This window comes from Megalopta genalis, chromosome 8 (genome assembly GCF_051020955.1).
Source record: "Megalopta genalis isolate 19385.01 chromosome 8, iyMegGena1_principal, whole genome shotgun sequence".
NCBI classification, from domain to species: Eukaryota; Metazoa; Arthropoda; class Insecta; order Hymenoptera; family Halictidae; genus Megalopta; species Megalopta genalis.
The window spans coordinates 19,239,859-19,261,104 of NC_135020.1; the positions used below are offsets into that span (position 1 = coordinate 19,239,859).

Genomic DNA, 21,246 nt, shown 5'->3' on the forward strand with positions numbered 1-21,246 from the left:
CAAAAAAACAAGAAAGATTTTTGATCAGGATCCATTGGGAATTCTGTTACGGGAACACTTTTGCCCCTCAATTAGTTCAATTAGCAAAGATTCTACCGTAAGTTTTTTATTTCCTGTTAATACTAATAATAATTCGACTGCGAATTTTATGCGTTTGTGATAAAAATAAATAGGAGCAATTTAAAACAGTGGGGGAATTAAAATAATTAAATAGCATCGTTGCGCTATTCTCAACTCGTTGGCATTATTGGAGAACAAATTAAATGTATACTTGGCACCAAACTCATACAACTGGCGCAGACTATTTTTATTTTGCATGCAAAAGAATTTTCAGTTTATTCATGAGTACCCATGCGAGATACGTTAATTATAGGCTTTCATTAATTGCACCCGAAACAACGTTGAGTGTGTGAAAGCGTCAATACACCAATTCTCTGTGTCTGCGCGCACACAATATTCATTTGACAAATATTAATGTGAACATTCCAGTTTTCATCTGGATTTTATTTTGTTATTTTATTGTTATTTTATTTTAGACAGAGAATTGAAATAGCAGATATATTATATTATATATTTTTGTGGATACTGCACATATATTTGAAGGTAACTTGAAAATCCATAAATTGGTGAAATTAGTGTCGAGCACTTATTTCTAGATCTATGAAATCGAAATGTTTCTCATCAATCGTTATAGATCTCATTCTGTCTTGAATCATTTTGACGAAATGAAAATAGGACATTGGCGTCCTTAAGCTGTTTTAATCTTTTTTCGTCTTCCGTTTGAGGTACTATACAAGAACGGTGGCGCGAGTGTACTTCGATCAACTTTTCTGTTATATTTTATATTGATTTATTGAGCCATAGTCCAGTTACGGTTAGGCTGTTATTGAGTAACACGACATACATACACACGATATTACATCAATAAGATGTCAATAACCCTTCGAACGAATTTATCAATACCGGTCTGTAGAAACCAAAATGAAAAACTTGCAGCTTCGATTTTATTTGCCTCGCACATTCTCTGTCTCCACAAAATGACTCATTTGAAAGAGATTATGGAAATACGTACGTATCCTTCTTTTGATAATACAGTAAATTCTCCCTAATTGACGCTTAGCTTGGAAACAAAAATGGACAATTTGGGAAGAGGAGGTACGATTGTTCGAGCCTTGCACCTCGTTCTTATAATCGTTGATAATATTCACCTATAAAAATGAGCTGTAAGGCCCGAATAATCGTATCTCCTCTTCCCAAATTGTCCATTTTTTATGTACAAGCTGAGCGTCAATTAGATGAGAATGTACTGTACTAAGAATCTTTACTGAGAATTTGCAATCGTCTCTTCGCTTTCAGCGTATTCGTATCGCGCTAAAATCGTTCACAATGCTAATATTTGCTAAAGTGGCTCTTTCGAGTCTTATTTCTATTATGTTCATTTCAATTCGGCGATTCAGCACATAGTTTGTTGATCTTTTTTTTCACTCACAGCCTCCTCTGTCGAGAGTTTCGTTTATTTGGCACTCTCTTTGGCCCAACTATTTCTGTTGTCAAAACTTTCAAGCGCGCTTGGGCGTACAGTTCTTGAATCTTAAAAGCTTACATTGACGATATGGGAAATAAACCGTGTTCAAACGAAAGTACTAAGTTTCGCAATTCGACGGCCGGATGTTTTGTTCGAGAACACTTGATCGTCGCTACTTTTTCAAAATTCTTCTACACAGAGCTTACGAATTCGAACATATTTGTTTATCGGCTCGAGAATTGTTAGCTGGGCTTTTTTATTGCTGCATTTATCCATCTTAAATCGTTATTGTGACTAGGGGCTCCCACTGAGGGTCAAGAATAATATCGATATTGTATTGTCTTGCGTCGGAGAACCATATCTTTCAAGAGAAAGAATTTAAAGTGTTTACTTATCTCTTGGTATGTGTTTATCTCTTGCGAATCTTAATAAAATTAAGAAACTACAATGGATCAGCGTAAAAATTAATTAAAGAAAAAATAAATTTTAATCAATTCTGTCACTCACATATGGGTGACGCGGTTGTCAAACTGTTAATATTCTAATTATGATACACTTTGTTAATAGTGCAGTTTTAATAGCGCAGCTTTAACATATAAAATATAATATAAATATTAATAATAATATAAATTTAATACAAATAGGATATATATAATAATTAATATAATAACAGTTATAGAATAATATAATAATAGTTAATAATATAATTATGATACATTTTTTAGAAAACTGCGCTGAATTGATTTTTATAATTCAAATTTTCCCGAAGTCATGTGTGCGTGAGTCTGGCCGTCAAAGTGTTAAATCCATAAGAATTTTGTTTGTTTTTGCAGGTTCACATAAAAATCACTATTACACTATTTCCTCGTTTCGGGGAAAGCGCAAAGTAATCGACAAACGACATACAATTTTCTATCGTTATTTATGTTCAAATTTAGAAGAAACAATGCCGTCGAAGTATAGTAATTTCTTCCTAATTCGCGCCGAGATTGCGCGCAGAAACATACAATTTGGAAAGAGGAGATACGATTATTCGAGCCTTGCGACTTGTTTCCATAATTACTGATTGCCAGCAACTATAAAAACGAGATCCGTTTTTGTGCGCAATCTAAGCGTAAATTAGGTAAATTAGAGAGAGATTACTGTAGATACGCGCTCAACAATGATAATTTAACAACGTTTCGCGCACAGACGAAATAATAACTATTTCTATCGGAGATTGGAAATATGCGCGTATTATGTATATCCAACTTTACAGAAGCTAGAGTTTCACTCCGGTTCGCCTTGCTCGCTATGCTTTCTAACTGGGAACATATTTGACGAAACTCGGAGAACAACGATACCACGCACACGACGTAACCCTGACCATTAAAGCATTCACCAGCACGGCTGCCCGTCGACGAACTCGCGCACCGATTCGAAACTTTCGACGTCCACTTACGCAATTCAAATTGTCCATTACACCGCGGATAAAGACCCCGAACATCCGTGCTCCGTTCATAATTAAGCGATTCGCCGTGAAACGGAGAACTTTTTCCAGTCCGCCTCGGATCGTCTGAAACGGGATATTACAAGGTCTTTTGTCCTCTTGCCGGCGCGGGTCGGCTCGGGTACAACAGAAAAACCTGTTGATTAACCGAGCCAATTATCGAAAGTTTCTTCGCCGTCCCCCGTGCCAAATTGCGTTCCGAAAAATTGAATTTTACGTTTCCATTATCCCCGACGATCGAGCCCACCCCCCCACCCCCCTCCCCCGCCGAGCAACAGTCTTCCATCTATTCGTTTCTTTCTTTCTCTCTTTTCTTCACATTTCTCTCGTTCTCTCCTCCTCGATTTCTCCGTGTCCCGCGTTGTTCTTTGTCTCTTCGGGAGTCACTGAAATAGAAACAGAAACATAAACAGTTGGAACGAGGTTGTATGCTACAGGCAGAAGGAAAAGAAGGAGCGACAGTCGACCGGAAAAAGGGGTGACGGCCGGAGGAAGGAGGCGAAGGAGAGAGGGAGAGAGAGAGAGAGAGAGAGAGAGAGAGAGAGATTCGTTATTGATTCGAACTCGACACAGCTTGGGGTACAGTCGTAGCAGACCGTAACGTCGATGCACACAAGAATCGACTGACACAAACGCGCGCGGCGAAACGTGCCCTCCGAACGGATGACGGATGATCGCGACTCGTATCGGCGAACAATCTTTGGAAAATCCCGTTATAGTCCTCGAAGCAACAGTTTCACCTGAATAACAGGGGAGGAGTGAGAACGGAGGACAGTCTCCTATCGGAGCTGCTGACATGCCGGATATTTATGGCGCGCGATAAAATAAAAACGAACGTATGGATCCCCCCCGAATCGATTAGGGGGGCTGCGGCTTGTGTCCTGCGAGATTTGCATTCTTATTGCATCGTTACCCTAAACGCAAGCCGATTTCATAAAGCGATTTTTCATCCGCCTTCGGTTATCCTTATTTTGTTGTTCTTCTGTTTCATCGAGTTCTTCAGTTTCACTGAATGGAAAATTATTTTATTGCATTTTCTAATGGCGTCCCATTTTATTACGATTTCGGACGATTCTTGGGCGAAGATTCGTTCAATTAAAAATGAACTTTGTTGAATTTCCTTACGGATTACAAGTGGTCTATCTTCTTACATATCAACGTACTATACTATTATTACTATATAATAAAATGAAATAAAATGAAATAAAATGAAATAAAATAAATAATATGAGATTCATCCAGTTTCTGTTTTAGATACTGTTGATGATTATTTATTGTCGATTGATATACGTGAAATCGATTCACTAAATGCAACGAAGATCTCTGCTTCATTATAAAAATAAGTTGGCAAAAGTCTCATCATGTGCAATTTGAAAGGGTTTGCTGCTCTTGCCATCCAAAATTATGATAAATTTGCTTAGCTTTTAAATGCAATACGTGCTTCGTTATTAGGCCAAGGTTTAAGAACGTGGCTTTGTCAATTTAGACCTTTTTATGTCTATTATCAAACTTGAATATCTTAAAGATGGGCAAAAAGGGGTAAAATTTTTCGATTGTAGTTGATATTAGAGTTGATAGCTTACGTTATATTACAATTTAACAACGATTTGGAATACATTGGGGAGGAAAGCCCAAGACTTAATTCAAATATAGTCTGCATCGCTTATGTACATAGTTCATTTTTATAACAAATAAAACAATGCTACTATCCTCAAGGTATTTTTCGATGCACGCGAGAATTCGTAAATTTTGACGGTCTATTGTATCTGTAGCCACGCAGAATATTTTTCATTTTCGAACGGCATTTGATGCTCTCACATATGTATACAGTATATGCATACAGTCTAGTCGTGGCAAAATATAAACGTGCACCTTTTAAAACAAAATAACTTTTCTAAAATTTTGCACTGAACCATTTGGATTTTATGGAGGTAATAGATGGAATAGTTTGCCAGACAATGCATATGATAAATTTGACAAAAATTACATTTGGGTGGAATGAGAAAAGAGAAACATTAGAACATATCGTGTTTTTCAACAATAACTGTTTGTGGACGAGGCTTTTTAGTAGTATCAAAGATAATATTTCCCTTGGGGAACAAGATTATACGTATCAAAGTCATAAGTAATGAGAAAATGAAAAATGAATCTTGATCCTTTGTTGCGTACATCATGAAAATACGTACAGTAATTTTTCCCAGAAATGTTCAGAGGTCGGAATTGGAGAGAACTGGCAGATCTGAGAATACTAAGTTGCGATTCTTCGGGCCTCGCGGCTCGTTTTTATAGAAACCCGGAGCAATCGGCAAAAAAAAATCAACGGCCAGCATGCCGTTAATATGTCGTTAATATGAATACATAGTAACGCTAGAATAAAAACGATGACTTAACTTTTCTGTTTCTAATTCCTTGCCACGATTTGAAGGCAATTCGAACGCCACATACCACAATTCGATGGTCACGTACTTAGGTAGCTCCTTGTAACACCGCGGTTTTTCTTGCTTAACTCACACCCAAACAAACCATTTTGTGTTGTTTTCCGGGAATTCGCGTCGCATGCCGCATCATACGCTTGACCGACTCCGTCGACCCTTAGGATCGACGTAGCAAAAAATTACGTAGGCGTAGAACTAGCACAGGAAAATTCACAGCAACCCGAAATTTGACATTTTGACATTTCCGAGTGAATTTCCTGTATTTGCAACTACTGGAATAAAATATAGAATTCTACATCGAATCCAATAAGATATACAAATTACTTGAATACATCGAGGATACAAAAATGATAAAAAAGGTATAATGGAGCAAAACTATGATAATATTACGCTGTTGATGCCACGATAAACCGGAAGGAAAAGAAGAGATAAGAATCTTGTATGATATGCACACATATCAAAGAAATGAGAATAGACAAAGAATTGAGGATACTGTAAATTCTCCCTAATTGACGCTCAGATTGTACACAAAAATGGACAATTTCGGAAGAGAAGATACGATTATTCGAGCCTTGCGGCTCGTTTTTATAGTTACCGATTGTCAACAAATTACAAAAACGAGCCGCAAGGCTCGAATAATCGCATATTCCCTTCCCAAATTGTCCATTTTTGGGCAAAATCTGAGCGTCAATTAGAGACAATTTACTGTATATATTTATCCAGTACCGTTACCAGCACACATGTGTTCATTATCCCACTGTCCCACTGAAGAACACTGATGGGACACAGTTTCCAAAATCGAGATGTAGCTGTCCCTAGCTTAGTATTATCCATTTCTAGTGGAAACGTAACCAAAATGTCAGCATACAGGGTGTCCCAAAATTATGGTGCTTCCGGGAAATGAGGGGTTCTTGAGAACATTTGAAGTAACTTTTTCCTTAGCGAAAATGTTCTACGAGGCACTGTTCACGAGTTATTACAGAAAAACACTGACCAGTGAGAGGCGAGCATGCCTACCGCGAGGCAGTCGAGCCAATCAGCGGAACTAGGCCGCTCGTTGGTTCGGCCGCCTAGCGCCAGTCGAGCTGGCCTCTCATTGGTCAGCGTTTTCCGTTAATAACTCGTGAACGATGCTTCGTAGAAAATTTTTGCAAAGGAAAAAGTTACTTCGAATGACCTCAGGAACCTCTCATTTGCCGCAAATACCATAATTTTGGGACACCCTTTATAAAACTCGGGTTGAAAGGATTATACAACGGTTACAATAAACCCACGTTTTAGATATTTGGGACGCGGAGAGATATTTATATCGCGGGACGCGGCGGTGTCAAGTAATTCAGCGAATCACGTCGCGACGAAGCTAATTACTCCTACCGATTGGTTCATTGCCGATCATTTCCGGACATCCCTCGTAATCAAATCGAGCATGTCGTTAAGAAACACTGACCCCGCGGCGGCGGCCTAATCGTTTACCAGGGTGCAAATTAACCGCGGCCGACGCGCGCGCTCGCGGAATTGTTTCCGCGAGCGGTCGGGCCGCGTTCGTCGCACGGATGAAACATTCAGACAATGGAAGTTCGTGGGAAAGTAGTTCCGCCGCGTTGTTCCACGGCATCTGCATTTTTCATTTCTGTTCCCGAGCTCCGAAAAGCGGGGCTTCGACGCGGAATCGCCGCAGAAACGTCTCGCAGCTATCGAGAAAGTAATTTTCCTCTTGTTTGCAAGGACACGGCGGGCCACGGCGCTGGAACACGGTATCGAAAAACAGTATTTCTTTGTTGGGATTTAATTATTCATTCCGTACGGCGGTAGCGGCCGCTTAAAGCGGACCCTTCTCGTCCGTAGACTGATTAATAATTCGATCGGGCAGGAAACCCGACATTTGAGAAAACCGCGCGACCCACGGCAGTCCGGGAAACGGTTTGTGGCCAAAAGTTCATTTTTAAAACTTTGATGTGCAAACAAATTTGTTCTTCCTTTGCGGTTCCTTATCGAAGTATCAAAATCCATTCGTTCTTTCGGAAAACTCCATGGACCGTTACAACGTTATAAAGAGAAGATCTCCAAATCGGAAAACTAAAATAAAGTATTTTTATTATTCTCTACACTTGTGTAGAATATCAAATGCAAAGTGTGTAATGTATTGTTATACGTCTCAACAATTACATTTCAGTTATTTATGCATCTCGTAAGAATTTTTTAACGAATGAAGCGAAAATGTTATGTTCTGACCAATTTGACATTTGAGGAAGCTTATAAAAAATTGATTAGAAGTAAGAGACACTGGACTTCGTTTATATGAAAGTTTGCGCTATTGTTAACATATTCACTGGAAATACCTGCAAATGTGAATTCTATGTAGATTTTAACAAGCGCTATAGCGTCCTTTTTTTCATAAAGAGGAAAATGATTTACGGAGCACAAAAAACAGCTGTTTTATATTACTTTATTTAATAATACTTAATAACAAAATAAAACGTAATAACATTTATATTCTGATTTTTAACAAGTGTTATTGTACCATTTGCCATAAATAACATATAAATTGGATAAATAACTCATAAATATATCTTTCGATATGAATAATCGCAAATTAAAAAATTAATGACCCGCCATTTTGACGGGTTCCGTAAATCTAGTGTTAAATCCCTCTCCGAGTATTAGCCCTTCCACTTCCCCCTCCACGGTGTCCCATCTCGGGATTCCTGCACGGAGGGGAGTGTTATAGCGTTATGTGACCGGCCCAGCGCCACTAAAATCGAATTGAAACTTTTAACGATTTCCACACATCTCCAATGATCTGGTAACAAAATATGTCCAACAAAAATTCATCGCTATTTATTTGTCTACAAATATTAATGTATACAGTTTCGGAAACAAAATTTTGTTATAAATAATTTCAGTAATTTCGACTTTTTTTTGTAATATTAATATATATTTTTGACTTCATAACATTATAGTCGGTGCTGAAACGAATTCAATTACCTACTAATTTATTTTACCTAGTAATTTCTCCCTAAGTCGCGTTCAGATCGCGCACAAAAATGGACAATATGGGAAGAGGAGATACGATTATACGAGCTTGTCCATTTTTTGTGCACAATCTCTCGTTTTTATATTTGTTGACAGCCGGTAACTATAAAAACGAGCCGCAAGGCTTGAATAATCGCATCTCTCCTCTTCCCAAATTATCTATTTTGTGCGCAATCGGAGCGCAAATTAGGGAGAAATTACTGTATTCGAGCCTTGCGTCTTGTTTTTATATTTGTTGACAATCGATAACTATAAAAACGAGCCGCAAGGCTAGAATAATCGCATCTCCTCTTCCCAAATTGTTTATTTTGTGCGCAATCGGAGCGCAAATTAGGGAGAAATTACTGTATTCGAGCCTTGCGTCTTGTTTTTATATTTGCTGACAATCGATAACTATAAAAATGAGCCGCAAGTCTATAGAATAATCGCATCTCCTCTTCCTAAATTGTTTATTTTGTGCGCAATCGGAGCGCAAATTAGGGAGAAATTACTGTATTCGAGCCTTGTGTCTTGTTTTTATATTTGTTGACAATCGATAACTATAAAAACGAGCCGCAAGTCTATAGAATAATCGCATCTCCTCTTCCTAAATTGTTTATTTTGTGCGCAATCGGAGCGCAAATTAGGGAGAAATTACTGTATTCGAGCCTTGCGTCTTGTTTTTATATTTGTTGACAATCGATAACTATAAAAACGAGCCGCAAGGCTAGAATAATCGCATCTCCTCTTCCTAAATTATCTATTTTGTGCACGATAGGAGCGCGAGTTAGAGAGAAATTACTGTATACTGTGATCTTAAACCTTGTAACAACGCTAAAATAATTTTGAACGCGATAAGCGGGTTCCCGACCTACTATGAAGTCGGGGTCCCGTGCAGCGTGGGACGGATACGAGCTTGTACAAGAATTCGATTAATTTTCTGGAGGGTGGTCATTCTTTGCCGGTTCGTTTCAAAGTGACTCAACTTCTGACGCAGAGCCGCGGATAGCACGAGGAAAACTTTCTTCCGCCGGCTTCTCGCGGAAATTTTTGTCGTCGTCGGATCTCCTCCTTTTCCCTCCCGGTACACTTGAAAAATTAGCTTCCGAGAGCTCATCTAAAGAGTTCTCTCAGATTTTCCATTTGGATAATGTGTCCTTGGGAACGACAGATAATCGAACAACCATTCCTTTCATGAAGCTGCTCTTTCGTACGCCACGCAAGCTTGGAACATACTGAATCTAACATTTCTTTTTTCTTGAGGAGGAACAGCAGTTTAGGAACTTCGAGGTATCGATTTTTGTTATTTCTGAATTTGAGAGCCTCGTCTTCGTCGATCGTTTTATGAGGAAGTTCGTGTAAATGTTTGCATAATTAGGGAAGCTGTTGCACAGCGTTTCGCTTACATGGGTGTTCCGGACAAAAACCATCACTTCTAAAGTAATCGATTCTCGGTTCAAGTGTAATTTACTGTTATCTCAGTATTATGTTACTTTTGTTCGAAAACTTCTGCTCATCAATTTCAGCATTTCGTGTAACAAATTTTGGTAATCTTTTATTATTTCGTTAAAATTACCTATCAGTTTTAAAGGTGTTACAGCGCCAAAGATAACTTGTAGAAGTTAACTTTAAGAAATAAATATTCCGCCGATGGTAAATGTATTGATTTTTGTAAGGAACATCGCGTCTTAATTTCAACAATTATTTACGAAAAAAGCAAATATAAGATTTGAATTTCTGACTTTTGTCCATTGAACGAAACACTGTGTCTAGAACCAAAAGTGATTAAGTCGTAGGTTATAGGAATCATTGTGGGGCGAACTTTGAAATTAATAATACCGAATACATTCATATTTTTACTTACCATTTTAAGAGTAACATGCTGCTGTAATTATTGGTGTTAGTTATTCAATACTGCTGTTCCTCCTTCACCCTTTGCACTACAATCTCTTTTACAACTGCGTTAATTAACAGTTCTCCGATCTTAATAATTTTCTTGATAAAACAAGAGAATTTTGTTTCGGTTTAGAAGAAATGATAACATTCGTATTTAGAAGAAACGAATAAAATTCGTGTTTAGCAGATCATCTGTGAAAAAAAAAATCTTTGTCACGAGTTTAATTCGTTCTTATAGTGCAAGGGGTTAAGCGATCGTGTCGAGAAGCATTCAGATTATTTTTATGGGAATGTTAAGCAACATCTTGATGTTATGTTCACATATTATTTGCTATTCAAAGTTACGAAGTGACGGAGTTATACTACATTTTGTATTATCATGTCTAGCGGGGCCTTGCCAGCTTGTACCCGGACTGAATATAATGGGTATGTACAAATTAGGAAATTTTTATGTGTGATCAAACAAAAGTAGATTTTTATCATTGTTGCGAGTGATCATTTTTCAAACGATAAGGAAATGACGGTTGTTCGATGAGAAATATTTTTCTAAAGGTAGAGTTACGTTCGACATCTTTATAATGGTACGTTATAGACAATTTTGTATTATAATATATAATACAAAATTAATATAATATAATTTTGTACATTTTTTTATAAACAATTAACGTGTCTGAGATTGAAATGTAAAATATGTAACCGTGACAATTTCCTTAGGAACATCCATGCAAAAGATACTCGAGCAATGTTTTACGCATTATTCAAGCAAATATTATTTTATTTATAATTTATTCTCAGAGACTCGAACGGCTATGGCAAAATGTATTCGATCGAGCAAATCAAACGTTCGTTGTTAGAATTATTTGCATACTTAAAATTGTTTTCATTAATGATAACGCAAATGTGTAATGTCGTACACATGAACTACAACATAAAGATAATACAGTGGAACCTCAAATATCCGAGATAATGCGGGCCGAAACAACCTCGCATAATTGAAAACTCGAATAATACGGGAAGACCGATGGGGTAGTACATAAATCGTGAAATAAAGTCATAAAAAGTATCTCTCTTGTAAACAAAGTACCTCGGATAATAAGGCGTCTCGGTTAAACGGGCCTCGGATAACCGAGATACCGCTGTATTATTAAAAAGATGAATGCGTTTGTGTTTGTCTAAATTGTCGTCTTCGTCGTTTCAAACGTTAAAAAGTGTTCCAATATTTTATTACGCTGCTTAGATCATGTATAGTTTTCACACGACCAGAGACAATGCATTGTTTTCTATTTGGTAACAAGATACAATCTAATTTTTTATTAAAAATCTATTGCAATTTAAATTCCTATAAAAATTTGCTAGAATCCAAATTCTTATAATCTAAAGCAGAACTCGGAATTGATCAGCACGCAACATGAGGATGCGAGGGTCACGCCTCCTGACTCCCGTTGCACGTCTCGCTCCCGCGTGGTCGCCTAAATGTTATGCGCGCATACAAGAAACGATTGGCACACGCGCCTGAGGTGCTTCGAGCCGAAGGGGGCGACCACGTAGAGCAAGATGCACGCCAGGAGTCAAGAGGCGTTGCCCTCGCGATCCTCATGTTGCGTGCTGATCAATTCCGAGTTCTGCTTTAGATTATAAGAATTTGGATTCTAGCAAATTTTTATAGGAATTTAAATTGCAATAGATTTTTAATAAAAAATTAGATTGTATCCTGTTACCAAATAGAAAACAATGCATTGTCTCTGGTCGTGTGAAAACTATACATGATTTAAGCAGCATAATAAAATAATTCCGAGCCCTGATCTAAAGTTTATATTCAAATTCCTACAGAGCTCTATTATAATTTAAATTTCTATTACAATTACATATGAACAATTTATTGCAATCAATTTTACCCGTATTCAAAGTTAATAACAATCTAAATTTCTATTAACCCCTTGGGTACATTTGATGACGAGTTTAATTCGCATCAGCAAATCAAATTCGTTCCAAACGCACGAATCTTTCAAATAAATCTCTACCCAAGGGTTTAAATGTCCATTATAATTCAAATTTATAATAAAAATTCATCGTCCATCCGTGTGATTTACATGTCATATTTGTCTAACACATATACAATACTATTTCGCAGTTAACGACCAAATAATTCTTGCAACATTCACCACTTTGATCGAGTATTTTCTGTCAAGAGTATTACGTCGAATTACAACTACAACACAATTAGAACGAAGTCATTGAACTTCCACTCGAGAAGCATACGCGGATTAAGTGATCCAGTTGCGTCGCGTAATCCAGCCAATACATAGGATCAACTGGTTCTTACTTAAATATTAACACGTGATTTCATCCTGACGTGAAATCGACCTTAGCGACGCGGCTGTAACGAAGATTCGAACATTCCGCGTTAAATCGTGAACATTATAGCGACAGGGATTTACTGCAGCTGACGATGTGTCCCGTCAACGTCGCCAGATAGAGACAATATCTCTTCCGCGGCGTTCAAGCGACGACATCGGCTCGCAGATATCTCGTTCGTCGACGACGAAGGCGTTAATGCACACACTTTCGTCTTGCGACTCGCTATTAATTTCCCGTTCGGCCTGAACGAGTGGAATTTCGTTAAAGCGTGCATCACTCGGGGAACACTCTATCATATTATTAATCACGTCCACACTGCGCTACGATACTAAAGGCTTTGCACTCAAAACCAATCCTTACGTGGATCATATTTTTATATTTATTCGTAATTTTTACGTTTAATGCGAATTTATATAATCGATGACAAAATAATACAAGTTTAATTACAAATAATTAATCCTCACAGTGTCGAACGTCGATATGCAGAATGTCCCAAAATTATTGTACAAGCGGGAGGTCATTTGAAGTAACTTTTTCCTTAGCGGAAACGAAATCCGCGGCTTCGTTTACGAGTTATTAACGGAAAACAGTGACCAATGAGACGCGAGATCAGCTGGCGCGAGGTGGCCGAGTCAACTAGCGGTCGAAGTCCAGTTCAGCCGATTGGCTCGGCTCTAAAGTGGGCTTCGCGCGCTCATTGGCTGGGCTCTGAACTGGGCTTCGCGTGCTCGTTGATTCGGCCGTCTCGCGCCAGGCGAGCACGCCTGTCATGGTTTTTTGTTAATAACTCGTAAATGAAAAAGTTATTTCAAATGAACCTCTCATTTCTCGCTTGTACAATCATTTTGGGACACCTTGTATCGTTGTCTCCTAATGCAAATTCAATTTTAGACACTAAAACAATTAATCTTCGTTGGTCGTTGATAATTATTTATAAAATGTCATTCAATCCTTAAATTTGAGATGAATTTTATAACAAATAATTGTGCAAGTAAGTGAGTTTAATCTACAGAAAGGTGAATATAATCTACAAAATGCTTCATTTTGAGTGCAAAATCTGCATAACACCTTACAGGTTTCTACCTGTCTCATCGAAAAAAAGTTTATGCTTGTAAATTGTTGTAAATTGTTGTTTCTCGATGATCATTCGCATGTGTTTTATTGGATTGCGTGCTATTGTGACTCAACTACAATAGACATACTCAGAACAACATCTTCTTTTCAATATTTTTATTAAACTATTGAGTGCACTATCGCATCATTTCACTTTCTCCATTGGATAACATGCATTTCATGCAAGTGATAAGTGTGGCACGTTTATTGTTATTATCTGTCTTAGTATCTTCATCGGTGGCATTTGTTATTCAAGCTTACGATTCAGATATATTTAAATATATTTATTCTTCTTATTACTTTTCCACTTTGCAATAATTAGATTAGTTTTAAAGGAAAGCCAACGAACAACGCATTTTATTGTTCTCCATGAAAGGCTTGTTCTGATGTGGTGAAAAATAAATTAATTGCTAATAACAATAATTCGAGAAACGTTTCTAAAACAGCAGCAAAATTAGCAAAAATTTTACTCTTATTGTCGTAAAAATTCGTGGAGACGCGTACGCACGAATGCTTCTACAAAATAAAAAATCAATTGAAGTCCATTCCTTTTTGATCGTTCTTCTTTAATCCTTTTCTTGATAACTACAATAATTTAAATTTTTAATAATTTTAATTTTCATAACCTCGTATAAAAATACGAATAGAAATCAATTTTCTCTATCGATGATTCGTTCTTATTGAATTTTCGAGATAGCTGTTATTTCTTTTTTATCTCTGCTTATTATTCTACAGAAGGATGAATATGATTTGAAAAGAAAAGTGACTTGCAAACGGAAGAATTTGTCTTGAAAAAGGTATAAATATATGAGCTGAAAATGGGAGAATTCGATTTGGAAGAAGGTGAACCGACGTGCAAAAGGATGAATTGTTTTGCGTCGCTTGAATTTTGTCGAGTATGTAAGTGGGTTCAGTTGACAGCAGCGTGTTCCGTCGTCGTCGCGCATCGTATTGTCTCGCAGCGAGTTATCTGGAGCCGCGGGCAAGCTTTTCCGGCGTGTTCGAAGGCATGCTGCCTCTTGGAGGCTGACGTCTTAGCGACCCGGGACCGAGAGCAAGTTGCCCGCGGAAACTTTCGAAGGATGCGCGGAGAATTCCGGAGTTCCGCGCGACGGGGCCAACCCCATTTAAGTTCCGCGCTTCCGTTTCGTGTGATCACGTTCATGGCTGAATGATGTCGCGCTCCATAGAAGCGCGGGGGAAGGCTGCTTGCGAAAAGTGGCGATTTTATCGTCCGTGAGATCGTGTTCGGGAGTTCCGAACGCGTAGACGAGACAGCCGCGTTCTCAAGGTTTAAGACAGCGACGGGGAATATGCTCCGGGCGGAGCATATTTAACGGCGGGTCTTGAATGCTGATGAAAAGACCTGCTCGGGGATACGTCGGTGAAAAAATGTGTACCGAGAACGTTTATTCCGCGGTCCCGGGGGAGTTCTTCCGCGGATACGGACGGTAAACGGAAATTTATTTGCTCGGCTCGCGCCGGCTGTTGTGGTCCGCGTCGCACAGTGGTCGATTCGTCCTACAAAATGGGACGAAAATCGTTATGACTTGAAAACTTGCTTTATCGACAGGTGTAACCGAATGAAATATACCTTATTTATCTTCGTAAACTCACGTGTCATTTCTGTCAAGTAACGATATAAGGACGCTATTAATTTCTAGTTTTTTTTTCATTGGTGAACCCATGAGACTTGTTATTCAAACTGACGTTATGTAAACCACGACATTATTTATGGCTTTCAGACGATCGAATTAAGAGACTCGCAAGAGCTTGCAGCTGGTCTTAGATTTTTTACTGTTGCAGTAAATGTACCACAAGAAGAAAAGAATTCACCCGAACAGACTCCGAAGAAGTTACCAATAATGAAATTGTAGGCTATATCACGAATTTCATCAACCACATTTTCCGTTTTTAAACGATCAAGAGCAAGCTCAGTTTGATAGAAGAGAAGCATGATTATCAGAATTTAAATAACTTTCGATTATTTCAATTCTTTTAGTTATTCGTAAAAATAAACGTATTATAAAATAAATACACGTATTATAGACAATAACAAATCAAACTACTATTACAAATTAAACCACTATTCTTAGTACAGTAAATTCTCCCTAATTGACTCTTTGATAGCGCACAAAAATGGTAAACTTTAACAATCTGGTTTCCGTTTTATTAATTAAAGGCTTTTGATATTGTGGGCAAATTTTTGGAATCGACGTTAGATAGTTAACACGTTGAAAGGGAATAATTTCTGTAAAATTGGACGAATGTTAGTTTGCTATACAATGCGTGCAAAAATCAAACTACATAACAATTTTCCAGTTACAAAACAATCGTAATAAACCGGTTTAATACATGATATCATTTCTCCGATAGCAAATGTAAAAGTAATCAGAAAGTAGATACTACATAAACATCATAATGCTACGGAGATATCTTTCGATTACATCGAACCTAGCATCAACAGGCAGAAGCAAGGCATACAAACAGATCTCTCCCGTAGGTGTTTATACTATGGTACGGGCCTAAAGCGAGCTCTATAATTAATAATATGTTAATGTTGCATACGTAAATGATGTTTGATAATATTCTATAAGCAAATTATTTTTCAATTAAACCAATCGTTTTTTCAAAGCCTGTGTCAGTCAACTTATCGAGAGCCCGTAGAAATTGGTTATAGTAAATTCTCCCTAAGTTTCCTTCAGCTTGTAAACAAAAGTGGACAATTTGGGAAGAGGAGATACGATTATTCGAGCCTTGCGGCTCATTTTTATAGTTGCCTGTTGTCAACAATTATAAAAACGAAATGCAAGGCTCGAATAATCGTATCTCCTCTTCCTAAATTGTCCATTTTTGTTTACAAGCTAAAGAAACATTAGAAAGAATTCATTGTATAAAGAAATGTCCATAAACCATACTTTCAATCTTTATAGTCCAATTAATTTCGTACACGCCATTGCCTTCGGTTATTAATTTATAATATATTTATATATTTTGAATATTTCATAAGGGAGAGATACATACGTTCTATTTAATAAAGTAATAATATTTAATTTTTATGAGAAATACAAATTGTCCGCTTTAATTACAAGCTATTGAAACTATAAATAGCAAGTTCGTTCTTTCTCTCTTTAATCGTTTCAGTACATTGAATATATAGATTGATATTTTAAAATTTCTTTAATTTTTTTACTGTCTTAAATTGCACCTACGCGATTTTGTCGTAAATGCATAAAATCCGCAGTCTACCGATAATATTGCACACGAAATTATTTTGAAATGTTCACAAGCCTTCGTAAGCCACATAAGCAATTCTGAAATTGAGACTGGATGTTTCTAACACTCTTTGACTCCATACGGTATAATATCGAGATTAGATCGATCTCCCGTGGATGCTATCAATGTCTGTCAATGATCCCCGTGGCAATGGTTCAGTCGCCGCGCGATCGATGGCAATCGCGTTCCAAAATCTATCGACAGTTTAGCGATCCCGGTAACTAACTTCTGTCGTTAAATTTCGGAAAATGTCGTTGACAGAGAGAACGTCAAACAACGTCGGCCAATCTACCGGATCGGAGGAAATTTCTGATGGAATGATATTCGCGCGACGAAGGCGCGTTGCTGCGGCGAAGATTAAGAACGAACGATCGAGTTCCCCGTTTGATATCGCCATAAGCGAGACATTATATAGTCGCATTAAAATTATGAACGATGATGGATCGCTATGGTGGAATATCGATCGGTGCCGCTTTTGTTGGGGCGAATAATTCCGGTTTTACTTCTCGACCGAGAAAGGAGTCATTATATTCCCTGCGGACCATTCACGATGGAAATTCCAGCTTGTCGGAATGGAGGAATTTTTCTGACATCCCGACACATATCTTCTTCACGAAGATGAATTTCATCGTCTTCGGCGAGCTCTGTCACTAGTCCCCAAGCGACTGGTTCGACATCACCGATATTTTTCAAATTTTCGTTTCGGAGCCTTTCATTGATGCATGATTTTCTCGGAATTATTCACTTGCCAAATATATTGGGTTGGCAACTAAGTAATTGCCGATTTGTTCAATGAAATAACAAATTTTTGTTTACTTGGAATGAAGTTTAATCTGCAATGTATTTTCCATTTTGTTCGATGACCTTTTGCCATCTCTCCGACAACTTGAAAATTCCACGCTCGTAGAAAGTCTGATCCTTTTCGGCCAAAAACTGAGTTCAGTGAGATTTTACAGCGTCATCATCATTAAAAGATTTACCACGAAGGGAGTTGTCCAGGGATTGAAATAAGTGGTAATCCGATGGCGCGAGATCAGGGCTATGTGGTGGGTGTAACATCAATTCCCAACCAATATCCATCAATTTTTGCCCAGTGGACAAAGACGTGTGCGGCTTAGCATTGTCCTGGTGGAAAATGACACCTTTACGATTGACCAATTCTATTCGCTTTCCCTTGACCGCTGCATTCAATTTGTCCAGTTGCTAACATTCACGGATAATAAAAAATAACATAATAATAATAATAATAATAATTTTATAATATAACATTTACGGATATCATAAGAATGGGAGTGAGAGACATCTATAACTGAAATCGGCAATTACTTAGTTGCCAAATCAATATAATATTTAGCCTTTATTTATTATCTTATTCCTGAAGTTCCAAATATATGACTTGATGGTTAGTTTGCAATACAATGCGTGCAAAAACTTATGCGAACGCTACAAGCTTCCCGATTGTTCCGTGTTGCGTGACTCATTAACAGAGCTGCGAAGAAAATTTTCGTTGAAGAAAAAGTCACTTCGAATCACCTCAAGAATTACTGTTTTGATGGGTTTGCAACATTGTACAGTAAATTCTTCCTAATTCGCGCTCAGTTTGTGCACGAAAATGAACAATTTGGGGAGGAGGAGATGTGATTATTCGAGCCTTGCGTCAATTAGGGAGAATTAGGGAGAATTTACTGTGACAAAATCATCGTTAAACGTACTAAACTATCATTACGCAAATTAAAAATTGTCGAAGTTAATTGTAACAAACATAAACTAGAAGAAAATATCTTTTTCAATTGTGTAACAATCGATCCAAGATATTTTTATTATATTTTTATTATTTTAGAAATTTGCACTTAGTCGAAATTGATTCTCTCGGAAATTGCGTTCGGCAATTAGTAGGAACTTACAGATTCGTATTCATCTCGTGAGAATCTATCGATCTGTACAAAGTTAGATGTTCAGCTGTGTGTTGGACAGTGTTATTAATAATAACCCTCGTTCGGCCGTAATTAATTAATGATTTTGTTCGAAATAGTTGCACCACCCAGAACTGCCCAAATCATGGCAAGCATTAGTTATTTACGGCACAAAGTTCATTTAACCGCTAAGTAGCATCACGCCGTAAACATCGATAGAGGGGTATGCATGTAATTATGACTATGTGAACTATTTAGCCCCAAAGCGAATTTAAATGTGAATAGGGGCTATCGGTTTCCTATATTAACGAAGTTTACGGCTACGTTGGCTTAGTTTTCGAACAGCTTTCGATACGAAATTTGGGTTTTCCGAAAAGCGAACAGAATCGATTGCAAAGGTGATTAGTATTCGGTAAATTAGTTGTCATCTAACCAATTGCAATTAATCTTTCTTCAGTCGAACGTTTCCATAACAATTCGCTGGTAAATGCTTTCGCTTTTAATAAAATCGATATTATCTAATTATCGATACATGTAAAAAAGTTTATTATAGTAACTTATGTTGTTAATTACTTTTAACTAATTATTATATATCGCGGATCTTTGTGCAAATTAAAAATGTTATGAATCTATTCCAGAAGACTGGAGTCGCTTAGAAGTTTCGTTAATTCTTTAATTTAATCGATAAAATATCGGCATTGTTCGATGCTCTTAATTCTCTATAGTTACAAATTACGGATACTCATTTTTGTCATAATTTTGTCATAATCATCAGTTTATTAATTCTCGTACTTTTCAGACGAAACCAACATTTTTTTTTATCATTTAATGCCTTGGTCTACGATTTCTCTTAGAGCTAAACCAATTCGACCTTCTTTGCCATTAATAAATTCTTGTAATGGAAGGAAAGTTTCGATTATATCGAATCAAGTATCGTTAATAGACAAATTAAATCTTATTTCGATGCGAAATGGGTGGTTAACGTTTGCATGTAGTAGTCGCAAATGGTTAACGAATGATGAACTATTAAGGTAATTTTGCAGTTAAAAATCTTCTTTATTCCAGCAAAGAAATCTTACACTTTTAATGCATTTGGTAAAGTGCAGCAAGATTTATCCGATCAATTAAATACGATGCAATTTCAGCGTCACAGTCGATGCTTTTTCATCGAGACACGCGATTTCTTGCTCTCTTTTCGCAAACAGTTCAGATAAGCGTCCCCACTTTAATATCCCGTTGAAACCCGTGAAATATGTTCCTCGAAGAAAGTAAGGGTCAGTTGCGAGATGCTTTTAAGAAGCCTTGTTACTTGCGAAACAGTTGAAAAGAAAGTTTCTGAAATTACGACGTCGCGTCGCTCTGAATAATTAATGCGGGACTGAAAATTTAACAGGGGCTAATTACATTCTCGGACGTTCTGATTGCACTTGGACATGTCCTGAGAACAGTTAACCCAATTCCTGAGACTCATCGATTTATTCTCGGTAGTAGTATTTTAAAAGCGTAAAATATATATCACAGCATTTCGATGAGCCTAATTATACACTTTCGAATTTTTGACAGAATATTCCGCGAACGTTCTGGAAAATGTTCGACGAGAAGACGCTTGTTCTTTTCGTAAAAGATGGTAACATTTTTTTTACAATATACTGCGCCCTTTCGTTCATTTACAGTTTAGGGGGACATGTAGCAATTCGCACGTTTATAATGCCATAATTAATTTTTAACCTGTCTTCACCAAAGGATGAAGTACATTCTAATAGATCTTCTACAACATCACGTTTTATCATCCTTCATATTTTTGAAAGGTGTTTATAAACAAACTGCTGGAACGGTAGTATGCAAAATAATAACGTTGTTCTTCGATTGTAATAACGAGAGATTGGTGTTCTCTATTTTGCACATGTTTTGTATCCTCATGTTCGAAAGTCATGGGAGAAAATTTACGTAAGAAATCAATTAATAAATTCCTCAGTTTAAAAGTTTAGACTGGAATTAATAAGTATTAATACTAGTCGAACCGAATCATTATCAGTCATTGTTATTTGTAATCAGTTCCCTGACACGGCAGCATGACGATTCAAAAAGTGTTATCCGATGTCAGCCGGAGGGGTTTTCGTCGGAAATTCCGCTTGTTGCAAAAAAGGTTTAAGCTAGATTTGAATACCACTGCGCCGGTAACACGGCTGCTCAAAGTTGTCGGGATTTCTGGAACAGCGGCGTGCACGA

At 37.4% G+C, this 21,246-nt stretch overlaps 1 protein-coding gene across 3 annotated transcripts in view; it reads left to right on the forward strand.

Annotated features, from left to right (window-relative positions):
- Positions 1–21,246, forward strand: part of LOC117217682 (multiple PDZ domain protein) — a 233,891-nt gene that overhangs the window by 50,070 nt on the left and 162,575 nt on the right. For 2 of the 3 annotated variants that reach the window (XM_076524162.1, XM_076524160.1), the window contains exon 6: positions 10,745–10,783. The exons of the other annotated variant lie outside the window; for it this stretch is intronic. In XM_076524162.1, the coding sequence (XP_076380277.1) occupies positions 10,745–10,783 (39 nt within the window). The remainder of the gene's footprint in view (positions 1–10,744; positions 10,784–21,246) is intronic. 3 annotated transcript variants of the gene reach the window in all.